Genomic DNA, 25,947 nt, shown 5'->3' with positions numbered 1-25,947 from the left:
GGATAGTTGGCAGGTTGGTGCCGCTACTGAAGCCAGACAAGGATGTCAGAAGAAGCGAATCGTACAGGCCGACCTTCATATTATTGCCAGTAGCGAAGATTCTAGCGGCACTGCTTTTCCCCATGTTGAGCATGCAGTTTATCAGTTGCCCACCATCAGCATGGATTCCAGAAAATACATAGTACCACAACAACATTACACACTATATCCACACATATCATTCGAGGACAGAGTCAGAACAGGACGTGAGACCACCCCCATGAATGTTCGACTCTTGGTCTATTTTTGGACATCGACAAGACTTCCCTTCCGCTGTCTTTAAAACATTGAATAATCAACTAGATGTGTGGGCGCCAGTTTTTTTTTTTTTTTTTTTTTTTTTTTTTTTTTTTTGTGGAATTCAGAACTAAGTAGTCCAACACCCGCACATTGAAGAAGGAAGTTCCTCAAGGCGGGGTGATATCTCCGGAACGCTATAACAATTTTAGCGCTACGCAGTAAAAAAATATTCAAACCTGCCAGAAGGCCAACCTGAAGACTGCAACAACGTGCCTCCAAACAAGGTGTTGTCTATGTAGTAGTTGTTTGGCTGTTACCGCCGTGGGTATTCCTGCCACAATATTGTGGAAATACTACCCCCACCCAGACAAGTCCGTAGAGATCTACATTATATGGTGAGAGAGGTCCCGAGATTACGAAAATTTTGCAAATCGTAAAATTTCTTCCAAATGTACTTCACAAAAGATCAAAATTTTCTTTAAAGTTAATATTAAAATATGTTCTAGGATCGTTTTGGAATTTCAACCGAAGTTAGTGTTCATGGTCCCGCTTACAACCATATAATGTTTTTGTTTTCGTGGATAAGTCCATACTTCCTAAGATAATGGCTCGAAAGCTCTAAAAATCCTAAACTTAACCTAAAAAAATTTCCCCCATACGATTGATTAAAATTATTACTAACTGTCACAGCGTTTGATCATTGGAATAACATAATTGTTACATATGTATATTTTTTTAACACAATTTAAAATCAATTCAAACAAGTATTATATACTAATATAAAATTTCATTATAGAAAGTATTTACATACAAGTACTTAGTATTTACAAAACACGAGACCTTGAAATCTCCAAATCCAGTTCTTAGTGACGAATTATTTGTGGATTTTGATGTGTGAAGGGGATCCCAGCACACATCTGAGGTAAAGGAGGCATTATAAGCAGCAAACATCAAAACATCTGTGCTGCAGTCAATCATACTTTTTTAACCAGATCTTAGAATTTGTTCAACAAATTTTCCATTTTGAATTTCCTGAATTCGCTTTAAGAGATCATAATTTATACGCTCACTGACAATGGAATCATGCCTATGAAGAGAAGAAAATTTTTAAATTATGGTAAGAATTTCAGAATATTGTAAATAAGGTAAAATAACAAGACGTACTTATATTCGGAATGTTTCAAAACTTGTTCTCTTATCCATTGGGCGCCAGTAAGTATTTCACCCGCAGCACGCTTTTGTAGATATCTTAGATATTTTTCTATGGTTCCATAAGTATTGCTATCAATATCCATGGTTTCCAAATAACTAAATATTAGTGGTATCAAACCGGGACAGGTGTCAGACTAAAATTAAAGAAAAGGAACTTGAATTTGAAGCATTCTTATGGCTTGTTCCAATATTTGTTAAAAAAAAAACTAATAACACAAAAATTCTACTTGTTTTTCTCTTATGAGATATTATAAGGGCTAAATAATGGTCTGTTCCAGTACTGCAAGAATCTACTAAATTTTTACTAATTTTTTCGATAACATAAAGGAAAAAAATGTTATCGAAGTAAAAAGTAGTAGCTTCTTGCAGGTTCTGGAACAGAGCATTATCTAAAAACAAATTTTTGGCAGAACTTATGCTCCGCTCCAGAACTTGCAAGAAGCTACTATTTTTTACTACGATAACATTTTTTTCCTTTATGTTATCGAAAAAATAGTAAAAATTAGTAGAATCTTGCAGTACTGGAACAGACCATTATTTAGCCCTTATAATATCTCATAAGAGAACAAGTGAAAAGGCTATAGTCGGGACGGGGCCGACCATGTGATACCCTACACCACTACCCCTGTGCATAAGCTTTTCACTGGTAATATAATCCGACTACCACCAAAAATAATATGCCTCTTTCTCTCTGGGACCCCCATAAGCAACCAAAATTTCGTGACCATCCGATCAAAATTACGACCTGTAGCTTGATTGGAAAAAATTGAAGAATTGGATGCATTACCGACTATTGTGGTATCTCCCTTGTTTGACCACCTTCGCCAACCTGCTTTACACCAATGTAAAGGTAATATTTTCTTCTTCCATTGACAGGCTTTGCCGTTGGAGTACACCTACTAAAGCCGATGTATATACTATGTGAATATAGTATAAAACTTTGAATTTGTCTCCAAATGAGTTTTCCCCATTCCGACCCCTAAATATTATCCGACTATCACCAAAGTCAATAGGCTTCTTCCTCTGTGGGGCCCCCATCTACCCCCAAAATTTCGTCACTATCCGATCAAAATTCCAACTTGTAGCTAGATTACAAAAAATTTAAAAATTGGGCATATTACTGAATTTTGCAATATCTCGATTTGCTCACTTACGCCAGCATACTTTGCATCAATATAAACGAGATCTTTTCTTCTTCCATTGACGGGTATTCCTTTTGGAATACTCCAGCCAGAGGCGGAGATATTCCTTATGCGAAAAACGTTGACTTTTCTCCACATAAGTTTCTGGCTTATTCCGACTCCTGAATATTATCCGACCATCACCAAACTAAATAGACTTCTTCCTCTTTAGGACCAGCATCAACTCCCAAAAAATTAGTGACGATCCGATCAAAATTGCGACCTGTAGCGTGATTACAAACAAATCGGAAAATGGGATGCATTACCGTCTATTGCGATATCTCTGTTGTTTGAGCAGCTACGACAACCTAATTTACATCGTTGTAAAGGTGATATTTTCTACTTTCCTTGCCAGGTTTTGCTTTTGCTATACCTCTTAAAGAAACAGAGATATTGGCTTTGAAATAAAATGTTGACTTTTATCCAAATAAGTGTTTGCCCATTCCGACCCCTAAATATTATCCGACCGTCACCAAAATCAATAGGCTTCTTCCTCTGTGAGACCCTCATTAACCCTCATAATTTCGTGACTATCCGATCAAAATTGCGACCTGTAGCGTGATTTCCAAAAAATGGATAAATGGGATGTATTACCGACTATTGCAAAATCTCCGTTATTTGGTCACCTACGCCGACCTATTTCATCATCATTGTAAAGACGGAATCTTCTACTTTCATGGGCAGGATTTGCTTTTGGAAAGTCCCCAACCAAAGCTGTGATATTCGTCATTATAATTAAAATCGAAAAACTGAAAATTTGGGTTTTATTTGCGACTAGTGTCATATCTTCGTTGTTTGATCACCTACGAAAACCTACTTTACATCATTAGAAAGATGATCTTTTTTACTTTCATTGTCAGGTTGTACTTTTGGTATACCCCATACAGAAGCTGAGATATTCGCTTTGGAAAAAAACGTTGTCTTTTTACCCACATAAGTTTTTTGCCCATTCCGACCCCTAAATATTATCCGACCATCACCAAAATCAATAGGCTTCTTCCCCTCCGGGACCCCCATCAACATCCGAAATTTCGTGACGATCCGATCAAAATTGCGACCTGTAGAGTGATTACAAGGTTTAGATGGACAGACGGACAGACGGACACACATAGCCAGATCGACTCAGCTCGTCGAGACATTCATTTTGGTATATATAAGTATGGGTCTACGACCATTATTTCGATGCGTTACAAACTTTTTGGCCAAAACCAACTTATAATACCCTCCCCACATAGTGGTGTAGGGTATAAAAACAACTAGAATTTTTGTGTTATTAGTTTTTTTTAACAAATATTCGGAATAGAGAACCATAGGATTTCCAATTTTTTATTAGAGCTATTCTTATTACGCACTTATAGCACAGTCGACCAAGAAGAGGGCACACAAAATTCTCAATATTTGCAACTTTTGACAGTGTGTTAGTAACGTTGTATGCACGTATGTCTTTCGTTGCGTTCGGGTCGTGTGTGTGTGAATTGCCGAAAAACTTCGTAACTTTAACAATATCAAAGCACGACATTGACTTATAGCCGCATTTTTGTTATTACTCACCTTGCCATTTAATATCTCCCCAATTGTCATTAATTCATATTCTACTTCTTCTTGTCCATCATCAGTTTCCTTGTGATAACCATTCGTGTGGGACGATGATCCCTTACCGTTCACATAACCACCACTGGTTTGTTTCTTTTCATCTGCAGTATAGAAAATATTACGACGGAAATAGAATTTACCCTCTCTGCATGCATCTCTCTTCTGGGCCGTCTTCATATTTTCATCTACCCGGCTAATGGGAATTATCAAATTCAAATCATATGCCAGGATAATGCGTGTCAGTAATATAATAAAACAAACCACAGCAGCATTTTCAAAATCACTTAGTTGTACATCGCATGGGCGGAATTCTACTCTCCATCCGATGGAAGAATTTGGTGGTGGCGGCTTGAAACGCATAGTTTGCCAATTTGTGGATTGTATATTTTCAAAATGATCGGTGTCCTGCTCATCGTTTTGATGGACTTTTTCACTCAACAGGCAAATGGTATCGCGCACAAACAAATGGGCAATGTGTTGGGCCATTAAATGATCCACACCACCTTGCCTTAGGCGATTATAATCTCTTTGATGATATGGCAGGGGTATGTCATTGTATTTTTCTCCTCTCGCAGAGAGATAGGAACTTATGGAATCACAACGTGATTTGGGTATATAGGATTTCTCCTCTGGCGTACGACAATCAACCGAGGAGCTAATAATGTGCCAACGACAATCCGTCTCTGTTAAATATCCTCTGAAAATAGGTGATGCTGCTGTTAAGGCCAACATTATGGGGCACATTGTGGCCAGCTGGTCATATAATAAACGACCTTCATGCATATTCGCGGCCTGAAAAGTAACCTGTAAACAACCACAACCCATTCCCAACCCGGTTGCATCCAACAGCACAACGTCTGGTTCATTGATAGGTGATCCTTCTATTGGGAGTTTGGTAAATTTATCCTTGAACACTTTTACTTTGATGGCCACCTTTTCACCACGTCTCATCCTTACATTTTTGGCAGCTGTCTTAAAACGTGGATGGCCATCAAATGATGCCTCATCAGGATAATATTTCGACATTGTTACAGAATTTGGATTATTCGGTTGTGGTTTGTATGAGGGATACGTAAAATCTTCACAGCCTAGACGAGGAAAATTTGACAATGACAAAATACATTCATCTCTTTTCAGGAGATCTGTGATTTCTTCACGACGATGACGCATATTTGCTTCCACCATATTGAAATGTGTTAGAAAACCTTCAAATGGTTTTCCTGGTGTACCTTCAATCATATAGGCACCGAATTCAGGACGCCAAAGTGCTTTACAAGCATGTGGATTATTTTCTTCTTTTTCATTAAGCACCTCCAGTAATGATTCGGCTTTCAGAGCTACACGAGCTTTCTTCTCAAGTTCATCAAATTTCACTAAAATATATTCAATTTCATCTCCCCACTTTAGGCTATCACCACTACGATCTTTTAAGCGATGATAGTGATTAATAAATTGTTCAATACCATGACGTCGTACATGTTCGGCCAATGCTTTAGTTTCGGGCCAAGAGAGTGGTCTGCCTTCGGTTAAGAGACCCATAGCTGAAAAGGATAAAGACAAATTTCCATAATATACAAAGATTTTTATTTAATTGTTGTCTTATTAGGACCAAGGTCATTTATTTTTATTTAATTGAATTAATTGAGCTATCATGACCTAAGGAGTTTGTATTGAAAAAGTGATATTTAGCGAAGTCCACGCACATCAAACCAATATGCTACGATCGTTTCGCTGGTGGTTTAATTCAGCTCATCAGACATATTAGATGTGGTGATAGACAAAGGCTGAGTTCGAAAGCTTGTATATATACTAAACTTAGCTTTGTTCCTTTACTTTTTTAATGGTAAAAGTGGTAAAAGAGAAAACTGACAAAATTGCTCTCTCATGAACATTTTTACCAGAAAAGTAAAGAAACGAAAAAATGGCAAATCTGGTAGCAATGTCAAAGAGAAACATAAAAAATAAATTTTCTTCTTTTACTTCACAGTTTTTAATTTTGTTTTGTCAGCGTTCGCCTTTTTCTTATGTTTTTCGTTCATTTTTTCTTCATTGTGAAATAATCGTCAAACAATTTCCTTCATGAATTTCCTTCATGAATTTCACTTATATCATATCACTTTTTCAATACAAACTCCGTAGGTCATGATAGCTCAATTAAATAAAATTATACAAAGATATGTATGTGTTTTAGGGGCTATATTCAAAAAGTACCACCTCAGTATCATGTGGACAATGTTGTCCTTATAAGGAAGCTCGATTTTTGAATCGATTCCTTAAAAAAGTTCCCGCATCGAAAGCGATTTCTAATGGCCTTTAGATACATTTTTGCGTTATAGAGAAATTTTCGTTAAATGGATGTTCGTTATAGAAAAGTTCGACTGTATTTCTATTTTATAATTTTCTTTAAATTTAACACATTAGTCAATTTTTATTTCTATAATAAATTTACACCATGAAAAGAAATGTTCGTGGCAGTTGTTACACTTCATTTTTTTTCAGTTATCGTATTAATTTTTCAACATGTAAACGACTTTTATTTAAACACACATTATATAACATTTAATCACTTGTTTTTTACAAAACAAAATATTTACCTTTTTGGCTTTTAGAAAAATAAGTCACAAACTGATTATATAATATATTATTTGTTATCACTTTAACTGCAATCCAATGCCCCAATTATTTATTCTTTAAGTCCGTCGTCAATCGGAACTTGCTGCATCACTGCATCCCTAACCGAAATAAATGATTTGTATCGAATAAATGCCAGGTATTTATCTCGATTTTCGGCATTGTTCTACGCCAACCGTTGAAGTGTTGTAATCACAACTTGCTTTAGAACAACAAGAAGAAATTTGAAAATAAATACATATAAAATTCGTTTATAAACACGTTTGAAATTTTAATTCAACGTCGTCAACATGCAGTGCATTAGAATGTAAAATAGTACCTGTGCGCCTTGGTAACTAACGTGCATTGTCATTAGGCAGGCATCACATTTTGAGAGACTATATACATATTTTGAATTAAAATCTAATACAAATTATAAATAAAATCCATTTTTTCTATCCTCTCTTAAACGTCGTTGACATATAACCGGATTTAACAAACCCTCTGGGTTTCAAATGTCAATTCCATTGCATATACATATGTACTTCAAATAAATCTTCATAAAGAAGGTTAACCCGGCAAAAAGGAAAAATATAAACAGGCCATTATTTATATTTGGCCCATGCACAGAAAATTGTAAAACTTTTTTTTTATGAAAAAGAGTTTTTTGAGCTTGAGGTCAAAAAACTCTTTTTCTTAAAGTAAATTCAAAAGGTCGAATAAAACCAAAAATTAAACAATTAAAACTTTTTTTATTTATAAAGTCCCAATCTACATAATAGCACGGTTACACTAGAGCTTTTTGCCGGATTAATCCACTTTATGAGGATTTATTTGACATTTGCGCTATGGAATTGACATTTGAAAACCAAACCCACTGGGTTAATCCGGTTAAGTGTAACCGGGGTATAAGTCAAGTTTACCTGCGGCAAATCTCTGTTTGTAGCAGAGACACGTTAGGGGAATGGAAGTGGAAAAATTACTCATATTTTTCGTAATTGGCATTATTTTCAACGTTTAAAAAAAGGCTTGCAATTATACATGCCCGAATTTAAATTGAAACCTTCCTTTTCTTCCCAAAGTCGAGTCATTTATCTCACTTTTTTGGAAATCAATTTTTCAATATTACATTCATATTACAATCGATTGTAGATCATCGCATAGAGGTTGATGTATGGGACTTCGGTAGACATAAATTTTTCAATAAAAACTCCTTAGGTCATATACCTCAATAATTTTAATTAATTAGAAATCGTACAAATGATGGATGGCCCTCGCTCTAATTAAGCAAAAATCAAAAATAAATGTTCCCCAGTAACGTTTAGCAACTTTTTCATTATACATTTGTCAAAATTAGAGTAAAAAGGCAATATTCGGTAAAAATAAATGATTTTAATATTGTCTATTTACAAAGTTTCGCCATGTGTTTCTATTATTCGCTATAAATTGTAATTGATCTAGATTTTGGTTAGTTTCTGACATGATTGTTCTTCTCCATGTAGTTCTTGGTCTGCCTCTATTGCGACGTCCTTGTGGATTCCATCTAAGAGTCGAGTGGGAAATTTCGTCCTCGCTTTTCCTCAATGTATGGCCCAGCCAACCGTATTTTTTCCTGATTATATCGGATCATATTCCATGCTGCCGTGTAACGATCCACAATCGCTCATTAGATATGGTTTGCGTTCACCATATTTTCAAAATTCTCCGGAGGCATCTGTTTATGAAAACCTGTAATTTGTTGGTGATTATTAGACATCGGATTTTGCATATTTTTTATTAATAAAGATACGAAAATTCTGATTGGACCAAAATTCGTTTTGAAGAAAACTGAATGAAATGACAGGCTCATATTTTTTATTTTTTTCCATATTTGCATATTTTGCATATGCACAAAATATGCAAAAAATGCAAGTATTTTTTTTGACAAAAATCATGAAATTAAATTTGGAAAGTCATCAAAAAGTGTTCTTAGCAGATTATCATGTTATTAATTATTATTTCGCCACAGCAATAAATCTGGACTAAAAGACTTAGAAAATTTCTTATAACCCAGCCTTCTTATTACAACATAAGTTGCTTTCTAATACAAATTTGTTCCAAAAACTCAATCAGAAATGTCAAAATGTACGTATCCAAATATGTTGATAGTTTCTGCATCACCAAAATTGTCTGACAGAATAACAAATGAGCTAGAAATTAAGACTAAGAAAATATTGAATATTACATAAAATCTTTAATATTTTACTAAAAACATATAACATACAAAAAACATATACAGGCCCATCATGAATATTTCCCTCTGAATTTTCAACACGCAAAATAATTTAAAAAAGTGAAATTCTTTTAAAATCAATATTTGTTAAAAGTTGAAAACTACTACCCAGCAAAATTTGACGGAATGGGTTCTATGCGATGACGTGATTTCATGTCATCTTTTGCATTGGTTCAAAGGAAGTCGTGAAAGATCCGATCTTTTCATTAGGATTTGAACCAATGCAAAGGAAGTCGTGAAAGATCCGATCTTTTCATCAGCATTTGTACCCATTCCATCGCTCCAATAGAGATGATGTTTGTGTTTTATTACACACCTGTTTATTTTCATTTTGGTATGTTCCAGTACTGCAAAAATCTACTAATTTTTACTATTTTTTCCGATAACATAAAGGAAAAATTGTTATCGTAGAAAAAATAAGTAGATTCTTGCAGTTTCTGGAACAGACCAAAGTTGTTAGAACTGTCGTCGTGATGTTGTCTTACATTTCCTGCATATCAAACAACTAAAACTTCTAAACAATTGGTATTATATGAAGTCCCAACCATCGAGCTAAAAATAGAATCGGACTGCACACATTGCTATTTTAAAAGTTCCCTTGTCTGTTCTAAATCTGACATAGAATGAAATCAATCAAATCTCGCTTCTTGGAATTTGAAACGAAACGAAAAGGAACAAGAATCTGAAAATAAAGAAGAAACTACTTTTGGAAAGAAACAATTAAAAATAAATTAATTAAGCATAAATGGTATTTTCCATAAAAAGTCTCTCCTCCCCGTTCGTTACATTTTGTTCTTAGAGATCCCTAAAGCAAGCCGGGTTGTAGATCCCTACATATTTCCGTCACTAAACAAAAGAGTATAAATTACCAAAATGTTGTTATAAAATAACAAAATTATAAAATAAAAGTAATTTACGAAATAAAAATACTTAAAGGAGTGCATTTGGAGTCCATGTTGAAATCTGAACTGGTGATGGGAAGATAATTGAAAAAACCTTTTGTAAGATGAAAGAATATCAGTTGCGAAGAACGGAGGAAGTAATCTTTTGCGTTGCAGCGGTGGTGATTACATTGCAATTTTGGATGTAAACTTTTGAAAAAGTAAACTGATAAATTAATTGTAGCTATTTCATGAATTTGTTTGAATTAATAAAGAGTTTTGTTTTTCATGAAAACCATATTTCAATACAGCATTTCCATTTTCCAAACAAGACATGAAAATTTCATGCCAAGGGGTTGGTGAAAATGACATGCCAAAGCATTGGTTAAAATGACATGTCAAAGCATGGGTGAAAATGACGTGTCAAAGCATTGGTGAAAATGACATGTCAAATCATTGGTGGAAATGACATGCCAAAGCATTGGTGGAAATGACATGTCAACGCATTGGTTAAAATGACATGCTTAGGATCCAGAAAAGAACGTCATCTTTTGGGGTCCACGCTCATATAAAATTCATCGATGAAGATGCTAAAAAGATGACATGCTAGATCACTTGCACCCATGATTGAATGTCATCTTTGGCATCGAACATTTTGCTGGGTAGATTATGGCGTATTCTAGTCGAATCGACAAAAATATTCCCTTAAATATGGTAATAAATAATTGTTGAAATTGGGGAAAGGAAACAAATTCTGAACGGAATTTTTATTCATGATTGCACTGATAACTATATTTGGTAAGAATCGATTCAGATTTGGATATTGCTCCCATATATACAGTACATTCGCGATAATCCCTACACCACAGGTTTCGGCGGTGTCCGAATTATCAAATTGTTCGGATTAACGAATTGTATGGAAAATAAATTATTTTATATGATTAAATCACTCGTGGAAGTTATATAATAATACTTTTTTAAATTGTAATTGCTAATACCGAACACTTAAATGAAAGTGCTCTACGTGTAAAAAATAGTGAGATTTACTAGACAATCCGGACATTTTTATTGATATTGCCCGTATTTGTTCCAGAAAAAGCCAATCAGATTGTGAAAGCAGTGCTAGAAATATGACGTTTTTAAAGTTTACATCAGGATGTAAGCAAAGCAAAAAACAGATTTGGAATTTCATCGTTTTGTAAATTAATATTCCTTGAAATCTTTGCCTTTTAGGTGTATAGTGCATTTGGCAACATTAATGACAATATTGCGGCGAATATTTTTTTAATACACTAATACCTCGATTTGCGTTGCCTCGATTTGCGTCGTTTCGATTTGCGTTAACAAAAAATATAATAGATTTCTTCGATTTGTGCTACTGATTCGATTTGCGTTATTAAAAACTAATATTTCTGACTTTGAATATTTTGAAAAAGTTTCTCAAAACATGTGGAAACATGGGGTTCGACTTGCGTTGTTTCGCTTTGCGTCGGAACCAATTATTAACGCAAATCGAGGTATGAGTGTATATTTATTTATATCCTATACAACAAGACTAATGTGTCATGAAAGGTTTGTCCTTGTACTCGATAATTTTTACTAAATGTTGCTGAAACAATTTATTCATCAACTTCTCCATTAAACAACTGTCAAAATTCGAAGCATTGGTAATAATTAGTACAATTTGTCGAGTACACGGACAGGTATAAATTAAACAATTGTGTATACAAAAGGGTTATGACTTTTCGACTGTGTTATCAAAATTGTTTTCCTGTAGCAGGAATGAATGAACTATATTTTTTAAGCATTCCAAATGCTTTTCTAGCAGAAATATGTGAGTGGTTTTGCCATGTTAAAGACAATTCAAGGTTTTTGACTTATTTTACCACTACCACGCTATTGTGTGGTTTTTCTAAGTGATGTCATTTTGCACTAGTCATTGGGTGTTCTTCATTTTGCTTATTATTCATCGTGGATGGGTATAACAATAATGCATTACTTTTCGCCGAGGAGTGAACATTTCCCAATTCTGCATTAGGCGGTTGTATGCTTACAATATAGATCGATATTATAAAATTATGTATGTTTTAGTGCATTCAACTAAAACCATGTTATCAATATTAAAGCGGCAGTTAGAGCATTTTTCCAAAGAAGCTTTTTGACCACAAAGAACAAAAATTGCCAATTTATGCCTGTATATACTGAATAAAGGATTAAACACTATAAAATATATTCAAATCTAGTATGTGGATATTCAAAACGTATACTTCTAATTATAGTTATATTCCAGAACCTGGAATCGTAAATGGTACTTTAGTACCTTTTTCCCATTTTGCGCTAAAAACGAACCCTTTTTCCAAAAACTAGAAAAAATTGCGCTTTTATCTGAACAAAAAATAGCGATGACCAACTCTAGCTCCTTTGTTTTTCTGCTAGACAATTTTGGACGATTAGAAACTATTACCATATTTGGACAAGTTGATTTTGACATTTCTGATTCAGTTTTTGAAATTTTTCCATTATCTACATTTGTATAGGAAGCAACTTATGTTGTAATAGGAATGCTGGGTTATTTGACATTTCCTCACCTTGTGAAAACTGATTTAAGTCTTGTTAGTCTAGATTTATTGCTGTGGCGGAATATCTGGAGAGTCTCAATAACATAGTAATCTGCAAAAAACTATGTTAAACGGCAAAAAACTTAATTTATAACGCTTTTTTGATGATTTTCCAAATTTAATTGACGATTTTCATCAAAAAAACACTTGCATATTTAGCATATTTTGCATATTTTTTGCATATATTTTGCATATTTTTTGCATATATTTTGCATATTTTTGATATGACCCCAAATATCGAAAAATTGACCCTCAAAACGCCTAGATCCAAAATTTGAGTCCAATCGGATAAGAAATAAAAAACATGCTAAAATCCGATGTCTAGTGATTATGCTGGTAACGAGCCATGCCATAAAATAGTGTTGATTTTACACACGGATTAAATATGTCGACTTTTGTTTTCAGATTTATCGTTTCCGAAGACCAGATATTTGCAAGAGATGCAAAAGTACTCTGCGCTTTTCGTATGCGGCTTTCAACGTCTTCAACTGTTCCTCCCGATATTGATAAAATACTACCGAGGTATTCAAAGAGGTCTACATTTTCAATGTCTTTGTCATAGATTTTAAACGGGGTATTATTGCTTGCATTAGTTCTCATTGTCTTTGTTTTTGCGCAGTTTATTTTAAGCCCGATTTTGAGAGAATCTTAAGATAGTATATTCAACTTGTTTTGCATATCCGAATATGTTGTTGTCAATAAAACAGCGTCGTCTGCATATTCCAATTAACACCAGTTGGGACGGAGTCTAGGTTTTCGAATACTGTATCAAGAACAGTTATAAAGAGTAAAGGTGGTGATAGTGTGCAGCCTTGACGAACTCCACTAGTGGTAACAAATCCTTCACTCAGGTTGCCCTCGTGTAACACTCTAGATATTGTTCCTTCGTAGCTCTTTTCTATGATTTTCACAATTTTTTTGGGTATACCTTTGGATGTGAAAGCGTCCCAGATATAATTTCTATTAATTGCATCGAATGCCTTCTCGTAATCAACGAAGGCCGGATACAAACTTACATTGTATTCAATAGATTATTCAATGATAATTCTAGTTGTATGTATATATGATCTATGCATGAGTTGCCAGCTCTGAATCCTGCTTGGTTCTTGCGAAGGGTTTTTTCCAAGGGATCTGCTATCCCCTTCAGTATTATCTTGTTAAAAATCTGTAGTATTGATGGTAGCAGTGATATACCTCTCCAGTTAACACATTTGGTTTTAGAGCACTTTTTATGGAGTTTACCAATTATTGATTCTTTCCAGTCCTTGGGGATACTTCCCTGCTCCCATATTTGTATAATATATCTGTCATTACTGTGCTGCATACCTTGTAACATTCTGATGGTATGCTGTCATTTCCGGCGGCTATTCCGTTTTTTAGGCTATCAATAGCTTCTTTGATTTCATTTCTGGTGGGATTTTCAATATTAACATGCTGGTTTGTTGGATGGAATGTAGATATGTACAGTGGCACAGGAAAGTATACATACACCCTACAAAAATGCAGTTTAGGCTAAATCGTTGGGTTTTTTACAGCAACAACTGCACTGTGTGGCTCCTTGGTGACAAAATAACCATAATTACACAAATTTATTTTAATCTAATACGTATATTTAATACAATTAAAGAAATTCAATTTTCACAACACAGAAAAGTATACATACACCCCAAGGAAATACGAGAATTATCGTAAAATTTATTGAATTAGTAGCAAAATTTATACATTTTTTAGTTTTGGCGAATGTCTCTAGGTGTGTGAGATATATTTTAGAGAAAAGACAATAATTTTTGGGGGTCAAATGCCGTTACTTAGGGTCAAATTTCATATATGCCTCGTTAAAGCTGACCCTTGCTTAATTTTTTGCGTTTTTAGGTATTGTACTTTATAAAAAGCACAAAATTAGTTTCAGATTGCAAATCTTGAGACCCAAGAAAGCTTTGGAGTTGTTACTGAGCAAAATATTCCTTCCTGGACGTCGATTAATGCACGTTTTATCGTCAAATTTCTCAGGAAGTTAATATATTCCACGGAATTCCTGGCGCAAATTACATACAAAATGCATTGAATTGCTTTGCAATAGGGTCTGATACAATCCTTGAATCAGAAATGTGACATATTTTGTTACAAACCTGTTCCCAAAGCTTCTAAAGCAACACTACCAAAAAAGCATGAAATTTGTACTGTGAACAACGTCATTTTCGTATTATGATCATTACCGTTACTATAGGCGCGAAACGTTTCGTATAATTGTAAATTTCTGAGTCAATTGATGCCCAAGGATTGTATCCGACAATATTACAAGGCAATTCAAGGCCATCTATATGTAATTTGCACCAAGAATTCCGCGGAATCTATTCACTTCCAGAGAAATCTGAGGGAAAACGTGCATTAATCGACGATCAGGAAGGTATATTACGCACAAAAACAACTTCAAAGCTTTTTAGGGTCTCAAGATTTGCCATCCGATACGAATTTTGGGCTTTTTATAAAGTACAATACCTAAAAACGCAAAAAATTAAGCAAGGGTCAGCTTTAAGGAGGTATATAAGAAATTTGACCCAAAATAACGGCATTTGACCCCCAAAAATTATTTTCTTTTCTCTAAAATATATCTCAGACACCCATAGACATTCGCCAAAACTAAAAAATGTACACATTTTGCTACTAATTCCAAAAATTTTACGATAATACTCGTATTTCCTTGGAGTGTATGTATACTTTTCTGTGTTGTGAAAATTGAATTTCTTCAATTGTATTAAATATACGCGTTAGATTAAAATAAATTTGTGTAATTATGGTTATTTTGTCACCAAGGGGTCCCACTGTGCAGTTGTTGCTGTAAAAACCCCAACGATTTAGCCAAAACTGCATTTTTGTAGGGTGTATGTATACTTTTCTGTGTCACTGTATATGAAATTGTCCCTCATGATTTTGAGTAAAATTCAAGGTTTTTTCGAAATGCCTTTTCCAAATTTTAATTTGGTCGTCCTTTGATGTAGCTAGACATCCCGTTTCATTTTTTACCGGAGTGTTTGTACACTGAGAAATTTTTCCACTCAGTTTTCTTATAGTTTTGCAGAGGTCTTTGGTGTTTCCTCTGTCTGCTGCATTTTGGGTTCCAGCCCCCCCCCCAGCTTTAGTAACGTCGTTTGTCTCACTTTATCTGTTTCTTTATTTCTTTACTCAGTTGTTTATGCTTTGTTTTGTATTCTTCTATACGATTCTCTTCCTGTTCATTGAGCATTTTAAGCTTTATGTTCTTCCGCTCTTTGATAAGATCGCAGGAGAGATTGGTCTTCAACACCTCATCTTGTTGTCGTATTTTAAATCCTAAGATTTCTTTGCATATATACGTCATCCTGTCTTTAAACTCTCTCACTTTATTTGAAAATGTATTCTTAATTTGGCTCATTTTTAATTTTTCAATGCCAAATTTTCTGACTTGAGGTGGTTGCTTATTGTGTTTATAAAATAATTTTAGCTTTATCTCCGCTAAAACAAAATAATGGTCGCTACCAATTTCTGCACTTCTTTTGTTACGAACATCGCATAATATGTTGCACCACTTCTTTACATATGTGGTCTATTTGATGTTCGTAATTACCACCAGCTTTCCATGTACTTTTATGTTTCTGTTTATGAGGAAATAGGGAACCCCCCAAACCTTTAGGTCAAAGTTCATGCACAACTCTAAGAATAATTTGTGTTGTTTTGTGTTGCGTTTTCCTAGTGCATGAGTCCCAATTATATGTTCATATCCGTCAATGTTAGAGCCTATTTGGGCGTTTAAATCTCCAAGTAGTAGGGTTATATTTTTCTTGGGTATATTTTCCAGTACGCTACTCAGCTGACTATAAAAACTCTCTTTTTCAGTTAGATCACTCTCCTCCGTAGGGCCATAGCACTGAATTATTGTGATATTATTTCATTTTGTTCTTAAGGTGGCCGTAATAATTCTTTCCGAGATATCTTTCCAGTTTATAAGTGCCTTGTACGCTGCTCTTTGTAAGAATATACATACCTACACCTCTAATATGTGGATCATTCTGATTCGGCATGCCAGAATATAACAGTACATCACCTTTATTGTTCCGCACTTCTCCGCTAGTATTCCATCTTTCTTCGCTCAGATCGCAAACACTAATTTTTAATCTGTCACATTCTGTACATAATTCATAATTCACAGTCTGTACATAATTCGGCGAATTTTCCAGATTGGTAAAGCGTCCTCACATTCCATTGTCCAAATCGTATCCTTCTAACGTAGCGTTTATTCGTCATCAAATAATTCCGATCGTTGCTTCTCTTTGTAAATTTCAGTAGTCGATGGTAGATTAGACCAACGATACCTAGTTCGGTGACAGTGCTGCTTTACTTCCGGCAATTGTCAGTTTGTAGGTGAGAGAGGGTGCTGAGAGGCAAAGGGTTACCATATGCCTCACCTCTCTCTCCTACAAAATGACAATTGCCGCAAGTAAACTCGCCCAATGTAAATTGGGACTTTACACATTTGCTTGCAAGTTTTGGCATCCGAACATGTCATACTTCTGCTGTGGTTCCTAAACATTTCCACTTAGAAACTCGTGTTGTGGTCGGTCGTCGAAGCCTACTCTAAAGACAGAGTCCGCCACTAGTCGGCGAGGTTGACAGTAATGCAGGAGAGGCTTTAATTTACACATATAAGATATGTACGCTTCACTACACCTTAGACCCTAAAAAATTGTAATAATTATTACAAATTATCGAGTACGCGAACACAGTTATTCATGAATGAAAATTCCGTGCGGAATTTGTTCCATGATTGCCTTGATTATTGTAACAGCCACCTGTGCCTGTGCGGCAGTAGTTCTACTGTGGACATCATTGTTATTTTTGTTTGTATGCAAAAATATGTGCAAATTGTTGCTGATGTCACTGGTTTGTCCTACATTACAAAGCAAAGGACCGTTGTCGTTTAGGATGTATTTGTACAAAGTACTGAATAAACGAACACATCGTCTCTGAATATTTATATTAAAAATATGTGGTAATGCTTGATTGTCTATCACCATTGATCGGTTTAATGCATCTTTCTGTGGGCTAAAGGTGGATATTACGGTCGTTTATTATCTGAAAATATCTCACTTTTATCTGGGTGGTTACAAGATTTTTTTGTTGTTGTGCGTAACCGGATCAATGGTAATGATTTTCCTTAACGTTATCTGTATCCACAACCACAATGTTAACGACACGAATATGTGAATCTAGTACAATACAATAAGCCACCTTAGTATTTGCTTTGCGATTTTTTATATCCATCCATTTGATACATTATCCCTCAACTTTAAAGACAACTGTAAAAACACTTAAAAACTTGGGTTTATTCATGATCATGGAATCCCCAAATGAATTATTTAGATTCTCGTTGTGAACAATAGAACCACTTGCATTATTCGTTCAGCCACCACCACTTTCAGATATTTGCGTTGTGTGAACAGACTAGGACTTTTACCATTTGCAACACTATTATTTCCATATTTTTTACATAATTTCTAGAGGAATAGTTGAAATTATTCATATTTATGACTCTATTGTTATGGTTTGTAATCCTTTGTTGTGAAAATCAACATTATTCCACAAAAGGTAAATAAACGTCTGTCAAATGCACTAAGTGTTGCAAAACGACACCCTAGAAAAAATTATGTTGCCACAACGTTTGGTACAAAATTTAAACTTGCCACATTCATAAAAGGCGATCGAAGTACAACGTATGATGTGTTTTTGGAAATTATTTCACCCTAAATAATATTAATTACATTTTATAAAATACAAATATTCTTTGACTTACGTCAACATTTAAGATTATAATTTTTAACAAATATTCAACAACGCCACCTACATTAACTAGTTACATTACAAATTATCAAACTGAGATGCATAAAATTCGATTTGTTGTCACAAACTGTCAGGCGCATGTGGCTTGAGATATTCTTGAATGTCACCTTGCTCATTGAGCGATCATTATAAAAGTTGAAAGCGAAAAGTACAGTTCAAATTTTGTGGTATTATATGTAAAGAGTTAAAGTTTCTTTTTTTTTGAAAAATATATATAAGAAAGAAATCGTTCATTTAATTTCTCTGTTACTCCTCATTAAGCCATTGGTCGCTGGAACTTCATTTACAATTTAATTAAATTATATTTATCTAATTACTCGGGTAAGAACATTCATTTCTCTTTTTTCTAACACATCCAATTACCGTACATACATATATTCATCTTTTCGACCCCGATTTTAGAAGTTAAGTAAATTTTGAGTGATATTTGATAATACAAAGTTGAAGTGAAGTGTTAATATAATTTGAAGCCGTATGTTGCAACATCAAAATTTACTTAGAACATGTGAACTATATAGGGGTCGTAAAGTGTAATATGTTCAGACATGAGAATAATGTATACTATTATTTCTTTTAATCTAGGGTATTGTGGTCAAAATTCTGTCAATTTCCCTAGAAACAGATTGGCCACAATACTCCCAAAGTTCTGGCAATACATATTCCCAAAAATCTCATCATCCAAATCCGACACGTGGTAACTCAGCCTATCAAAACCAAAAGGGAATTTTTTGGTTATGTTAAATACCACCAGATGACCACGTGAAAGAGTGAGTACACAAACCACATAACCAGCTTTCATAAAGTTATAACTTTTCGACAAGGGCAAAATGACAAGAATTAAAGAAACCAACAAATAATATCCTAAATGTACATATAAAATATTTTATTCCAAAAAAACAAATTCTAAAAATAACCTATATTGTTCAAATTCAATCAATGCACATGGTGCAGATGTAAACTAGTGTCAAAACGATTAACTATCTTGTTGATTCAAAAGAAAAATGGTTGGAAGTTTAAACACAGGATATACAATTGAAGCATAATTTTAGGCGCTTACTCTTAATGTAAATCTTGTTAATAATATCAAAAACTTCATTATTATCTAGACGAACAAAGAAAAGTAACAGAACACTATTTGATCCACAAACGTAAAAAAAATACATTTCAAAATATCAATATACGGAATCAAAGCTCCTACAAAATTAATATATATATATATCTAAAATAAATAAGTTATATTAAAACATATAAATAATTATACTCCTAGTGATAAATCAAATATATTGCCTGTACAGTATTTCATGTAAAATAGTTGAATATTCATATGAGTTAACCAAATAGTTTTTTTTTATTTAAATACCTAATTCTAAATATTTTTGTTTCTTTTTCTATGCATATTCATAAATATTTTATATGGAATATTCTCTATCCACTTTACCTTTATTATCACGCTAATAGTTAAGAAACATTATATTTTAGATGTTAAAAGAAATGAACAAACTTTCAAGAATAAATACCATTATATGAGATATTATGAACAATACCAAAATGTGCTAAAATATTTTAATCATGGACTGAAGGTAATTGTCGGTTGGTTAGTGTATGTTTGGGGTATCTTTGAATAATAATAAATGGAGAGAAGATACCATGGTTGACCATAGAGTCATAAGGGGTGGGTTCCATTTGAGGCATGTCATCTTAGTCTCACAAAAAGGGGAATCTAACATCATTCACTTCAAAGTATGAAAGCAAGAAAACAGTAAGTTGTAATGCATCCGTCAACTAGTTGATTTTCTCTTATTTCATGTAAATTTAGAGTTTCAGTATATTATTAAAAATAATAACCATGGTACAAAATAACAATGAAATTAAATGTACAATCAGTCGGAGAAACAACCCCCCCATCCGGCGAGCTTAGCCGAAGCCTAGTCCACCATGTACCATCTCCGCACCATAGGATTGTCACATTTATGGCGCCCAACTCTCGAGCAACTTTTCTGATTCTACATAGCCCAAGCCCTTTCATGAGACCTTATCTCCACTTCGGTATCCCAGAAGGTTATACCTACAACCATGCTGAGTAGTAACGAAAGGTAGATATTGTCAAATTGAGGGTTACCAATCGAGGAAAGAAATACCTTTACGGAAGGAATCGTATAAGGAGGCTATACAGCAAACCATATACTTGTTGCTTTCTCAAAATAGTATTTATATCCCTTGAGTGGTATAATACAATTATTTTTTAGCAAATTGCATTACAATTTGTCTTCAGAAAAATATAAAAAAATAAACACAACTTTAAAAGTGAATGGTTTGTTTTTACGTTTTTGTAAAAAAAATACAAAAAAACAATTAAGATACTACATACAATTCATATTTCTAGGTAATTGTTTTTCTAAATTAAGTTAGAAAAAAATAATAATTTAGAAAAATAAATAATTGTATTTAGATTTCCCAATAAAACAAAATGTTGATTTGTTATAAATTTGCATAAATTGACTAACTTATCCGACAATTCAAACATTCAGTCCATAATCTCTTATGAAAATCAATTGCTAAAGAAAATATAATACATTAAAAAATATATATACGTCATCAAAAACATAAATAGTTCCAAAATTTCGTTACTAAAAAAACAAAACAAAATATTATTTAAATTGTACATCATTAAGAAATGTATTTTTTTTAGTTTATTATTTAGTAAACAAATATGTTTTTAAGATATACAAATATACTTTCACAACGCTAAGCAATATTACATTCATATTGCAAATATATTTAATTAAAATTTCCAACATTTTAACCTAAAACAAATCGTTTAATAAGAAAACATTAGTTAAATACTCTGTGCAATTTGTCATAAAATTGTACATTGACATTATAATTTGGTCCTACTTGTCAAAATGGCTAGCAAGAATTCTGCGAATGCAACCAAAAGATCTTCAGATCGAATAGCTAGTAAAAACGCTGCTGGTACTTCCAATGCTACCAATAATATACCTGGTAATTTTCTTTCATTTCCTGGTGTTTCCATGAATACTAATAATACCCCTACAGATTTTCTTTCATTACCTGGTACTTCCAATAATACCACTGCAGATTTTGCCTCATTACCTCATAACGCTGAAAGTAATAATAATAATATGAACAATTCTTCGACATCTGCACCAGATGTAAACAGAACTATTGTCGATACAGGGATACCACCGCTTATGTCGATTACAGTTCCACCACCAATAGGACATCAAACTACTTCTTCTCCTGGACCTCAGTTCAGCAGTTTAGCTGCTCAAGAAGTCCGAAGAGAGTATGAGGAATCTAGACTACCACCTATAACAGAGAATGTTAATTTAGAGGCCTCTATAAGTAGTAGGCATGGTCCAAGTCTTCGAGACTTTATTGATGCTGCTGTCAGAGTATCCCAGTCAAATACTTTAAAGACATTAGAAGATAAATTAGCGTTAATGGTCCCTCAAGTGGTAAGAAATTCGTTAGAATCGATGAGAAATGAAACATTTAATAGCACTCAACAACAGATCAGAGGTGATCAATCACATAATAGACCATATCCTCAATACCCCACTAGTCAGTACCAACAACAGCAAAGTCAGCAAAATATACCAAATGCTTCTAGAGAACACATTTCTCACAATTATAACCAAAACATTGCGATGGGTTATAGTAAACCCATAACTCCTCTACAGCTTCAAAAGTGGGGGCTGAAATTTGATGGATCTTCTAAATCAATAAGTATAGAAGAATTTGTCTTTAGAGCTGAAGCTCTTAGAGTAGATTACAATTGCCCTTGGGATGTGTTTGTTAAGGGATTTCACCACCTGTTATCTGGAAGAGCACACGATTGGCTTTGGCAATTTCGCCAACAAAATATTTACTGCGATTGGGATCATCTGAAATATAATCTCATAAAGAAGTTTCGAAGTTTCGAAAGCGACTTCGAAATTCAGAGGAAGATTATTGAACGTAGGCAGATGCCTTCAGAAAATGCAGATGTGTTCATCTCTGACATAATTCGACTCAAGAATCAGATGAGATTTCCGATCCACGAGTATGAGATTGTAAAAATAATTAAAGATAACCTGAAAGAAGGATTAGTTCAATTAATCTACCCAAAGAATATCGAGACGATTGATGAACTCATAGAAGAATGCAAACGAGCCGAAGTTAATATAGCCAAACGTGTTGCATATCGGCAACAGCAATCTAATTTCAGACGTTTACATGAGCTCGATTTCCAACAAAATGAGTGTATTGACCAAAATTATGAAGTCGAGGCATTGATTAATACTGCAGGTCAAACAAAACAAACAATTTGTTGGAACTGCAAAAAGAACGGCCATAACTTCATAGATTGCACATTAGAGCAGAGAAACGTTTTCTGCTATAAGTGTGGGTTCGACGGGGTAACGTCACCCAATTGCCCAAATTGCGTGGGAAACCAGAACAGGAGCATGGGGAAATCTGGGGCCCCATGTTCACCCAAAAAACCAGCCCAGTAACATTTCATACCAAAACGTTATTAAATCATAATGATAATATTACAATATACAATACGCCACATACACTAACAAAAAATGTAAAAGAAATTATTCCTTATAAACAACGATTACAATTATATAACAAAAGAAGGGAAGAAATATTTAAGGACTTTAAACCTACTTTAAGTAAAAAAGTCAGTAAAGCTAGGATCGGATATACACGTAGGAAACAGGAAAGAAAGGAAATTGCATCCACATGTATACAAATAGAAAACGACATTAGGCCATATATGACCGTTAAATTAAATGATGTAGAAATCACGGGGTTAATGGACAGCGGTGCTTCCGTTAGCTGCCTGGGCCAAAATTGCATTGAAAATGCTAAAAAGATGAAAGCTGAAATCTTAAATTTCAAATCATCTATAAAAACTGCGGATGGCAAACATCAGCAAATTATAGGAAAGATCAAGGCCATAGTAAGATGTGGAAACAAAGTGCAGAATATGACTTTTTATTTGGTTCCAAACCTCAAACAAAATTTAATACTAGGTTATGATTTTTGGAAGCATTTAAACATTAAAATTTCGTTAGAACCAGAAATTGGTGAAATTGTAGCTGAGGAGGAAGGTGATAGGAAGATGCATACCTTAACATATGAACAAAATATAGTTCTAGAAAATGCAAAATTTTCATTTCGGTGTTACACCAAACACGGTTTGGGCAAAACCCATCTGGAACAACATATCATAGATATTGGGAATGCTCCGCCAAAAAAGATGAGGTATTACCCTATAAGCCCTGCCGTTCAAAAATTAATGTGTGAAGAGCTAGATCGAATGCTCGATCTAGACGTGATTGAAATAGCCAAAAACGCCGAATGGAATAATAGGGTCACCCTCGTAATCAAGCCAAACAAAAATCGGTTATGCCTGGATGCAAGGGAACTTAATAAAGTTACCCGAAAGGACGCTTATCCGCTACCGAATATTGACGGTCTTTTGGCGAGACTCGGTGACACCTATTATATTTCAGCTATAGATCTCAAGGACGCATTCTGGCAAATTCCTCTGGAGGAGTCCAGTCGCCCCTTGACGGCTTTCACAGTCCAGGGAAGGCCTCATTACCAATTCAAGGTAATGCCCTTTGGACTGTGTAATGCTGCTCAAAGGATGTGTCGACTTATGGACAAAGTGATTCCTCCAGAGTTGAAAGACCGGGTGTTTGTGTACCTTGATGATCTGCTGATTGTGTCGCAAAACTTCGAGGAACACATTAATATGTTAAGGATAGTAGGAAGTCAGTTAACAAACGCGGGACTTACCATCAATATGGAAAAGTCAAAGTTCTGCTACAAGGAATTGAAGTATCTGGGGTATATTGTTGGAGCCGGGAAACTGAAACCCGACCCCAGCAAAATTGAAGCTATAGTCAACATCAAACCCCCTAAGAACCAAAAAGATGTACGCAAATTCCTTGGCACAGTCGGATGGTACCGTAGGTTCATCCACGACTTTTCCACATTGACCGCTTCATTGACAGATACGTTAAAAAAGTCCCCCAAGTTTGTTATGACATCACAGGCAATGGAGTCCTTTGAGAAGCTTAAAGAATGCTTAGTGTCCAGTCCAGTATTGTCCAGTCCGGATTTTTCGAGGCCGTTTTTCGTTCAGTGTGACGCCTCGAACGTTGGAGTGGGTGCTGTTTTGTTCCAGAAGGATGATGAGGATGGAGAACATCCAATAGAATACTTCTCAAAAAAACTAAACAGTGCCCAGAGAAATTACTCCACGACCGAAAAGGAATGTTTAGCCGTATTATTAGCCATAGAACGATTCAGACAGTACATTGAACTAATGGAGTTTACCGTCATTACGGATCACTCGAGCCTACAATGGCTTATGAGGCAAAAGGATCTAAATGGACGACTGGCTAGATGGAGCCTTAAACTCCAAGGCTACCGATTTTCAATTGAGCATAGAAAGGGAACACAAAATGTGGTCCCGGATATGTTGTCACGGTTGGACATGGAGGAAATTTCCTCTGATGTAACAGCTATTCTTAACCTTGACTCGGATGACTTTAAAAATGCATCCTACTTAACACTCATTAACACCATTGAGGAAAACAAGGATCGCCTTCCTGATCTTAAGGTTAGTGAGGGCATTGTTTACAAAAGAGTAAAGTTTAATAGCCAGGACATTGAAAGCGAAGACGAGTGCTGGAAAATATGGGTACCAGATAGTCTTACAAATACCATTATAAAAAGATCCCATGAAGCTAGTACATGTCATGGTGGCATTGGAAAAACCCTGCACAACATACGACAGTTTTTCTTTTGGCCATCAATGGTATTACAAATAAAAAATTTCATCAATACATGCGTTACATGCAAAGAAACTAAACACTCAAAACAAGTGCTAAGGCCACCCATGGGAAGTGAAGTGTTAACACAACGTCCATTTCAAAAAGTTTATGTAGACTTTTTAGGCCCATATCCAAGGACAAAATCTGGCAAAGCCTATATATTCATTGTTCTTGATCATAAAACAAAATTCGTGTTATTAAGAGCTATGGGAAAAGCTACAGTGGACCATGTAAATAAGTTTCTTATAGATGAACTTTTCTTTAAATTTGGAGTCCCAGAATATATTCATTCGGACAATGGTAAGCAATTTACCTCCGAAGCATTTAAAGGCTTGCTAAAAACCTTCGGCATAAAACACATCCGCACTGCAATACACGCACCACAGGCAAATGCCAGTGAACGTGTTAATCAAACCATCCTAAGCAGTATCAGAAGCTATCTGCAATCTGATCAATCGAAATGGGACGAGAACTTGTCTAAGATAGAAGCTGCGTTACGATCCACTATTCACTCCTCTATAGGCACATCGCCATATTTTGCCTTGACAGGCTATAATATGATCACTC

At 34.6% G+C, this 25,947-nt stretch overlaps 1 protein-coding gene across 2 annotated transcripts; it reads right to left on the bottom strand.

Moving 5' to 3' along the window:
- Positions 1-1,001: 1,001 nt before the first annotated feature.
- Positions 1,002-18,283, bottom strand: LOC141398022 (glutamate--cysteine ligase-like). 2 transcript variants are annotated; one of them, XM_073975122.1, is made up of 4 exons: positions 18,138-18,283; positions 4,224-5,806; positions 1,444-1,625; positions 1,002-1,366 (listed from the first exon to the last, which is right to left on the bottom strand). In XM_073975122.1, the coding sequence occupies exons 2-4, from the start codon at positions 5,802-5,804 to the stop codon at positions 1,264-1,266; spliced, it is 1,866 nt and encodes a 621-aa protein (XP_073831223.1). In that variant the 5' UTR covers positions 5,805-5,806; positions 18,138-18,283; the 3' UTR covers positions 1,002-1,263. The 2 variants fall into 2 exon arrangements, with proteins under 2 accessions (XP_073831223.1, XP_073831224.1); XM_073975123.1 differs by lacking the exon at positions 18,138-18,283 and adding an exon at positions 6,860-6,984.
- Positions 18,284-25,947: the final 7,664 nt, after the last annotated feature.

Source organism: Musca autumnalis, unplaced genomic scaffold (genome assembly GCF_047663935.1).
Source record: "Musca autumnalis isolate F117 unplaced genomic scaffold, ASM4766393v1 scaffold_3, whole genome shotgun sequence".
In the NCBI taxonomy this organism is placed as follows: domain Eukaryota; kingdom Metazoa; phylum Arthropoda; class Insecta; order Diptera; family Muscidae; genus Musca; species Musca autumnalis.
The sequence above is the reverse complement of the archived record's forward strand: the minus strand, read 5'-3'. Positions and strand labels throughout refer to the sequence as shown.

Bases quoted from the DNA above. Each gene is read 5' to 3' on its own strand.
- LOC141398022 (XM_073975122.1), bottom strand. From the start codon at position 5,804: ATGGGTCTCTTAACCGAAGGCAGACCACTCTCTTGGCCCGAAACTAAA. The intron at 1,626-4,223 runs GTGAGTAATAAC...CTTTAATTTTAG, and splicing joins GGGAGATATTAAATGGCAAG to TCTGACACCTGTCCCGGTTT. The intron at 1,367-1,443 runs GTACGTCTTGTT...TTCTCTTCATAG, and splicing joins TTGAAACATTCCGAATATAA to GCATGATTCCATTGTCAGTG.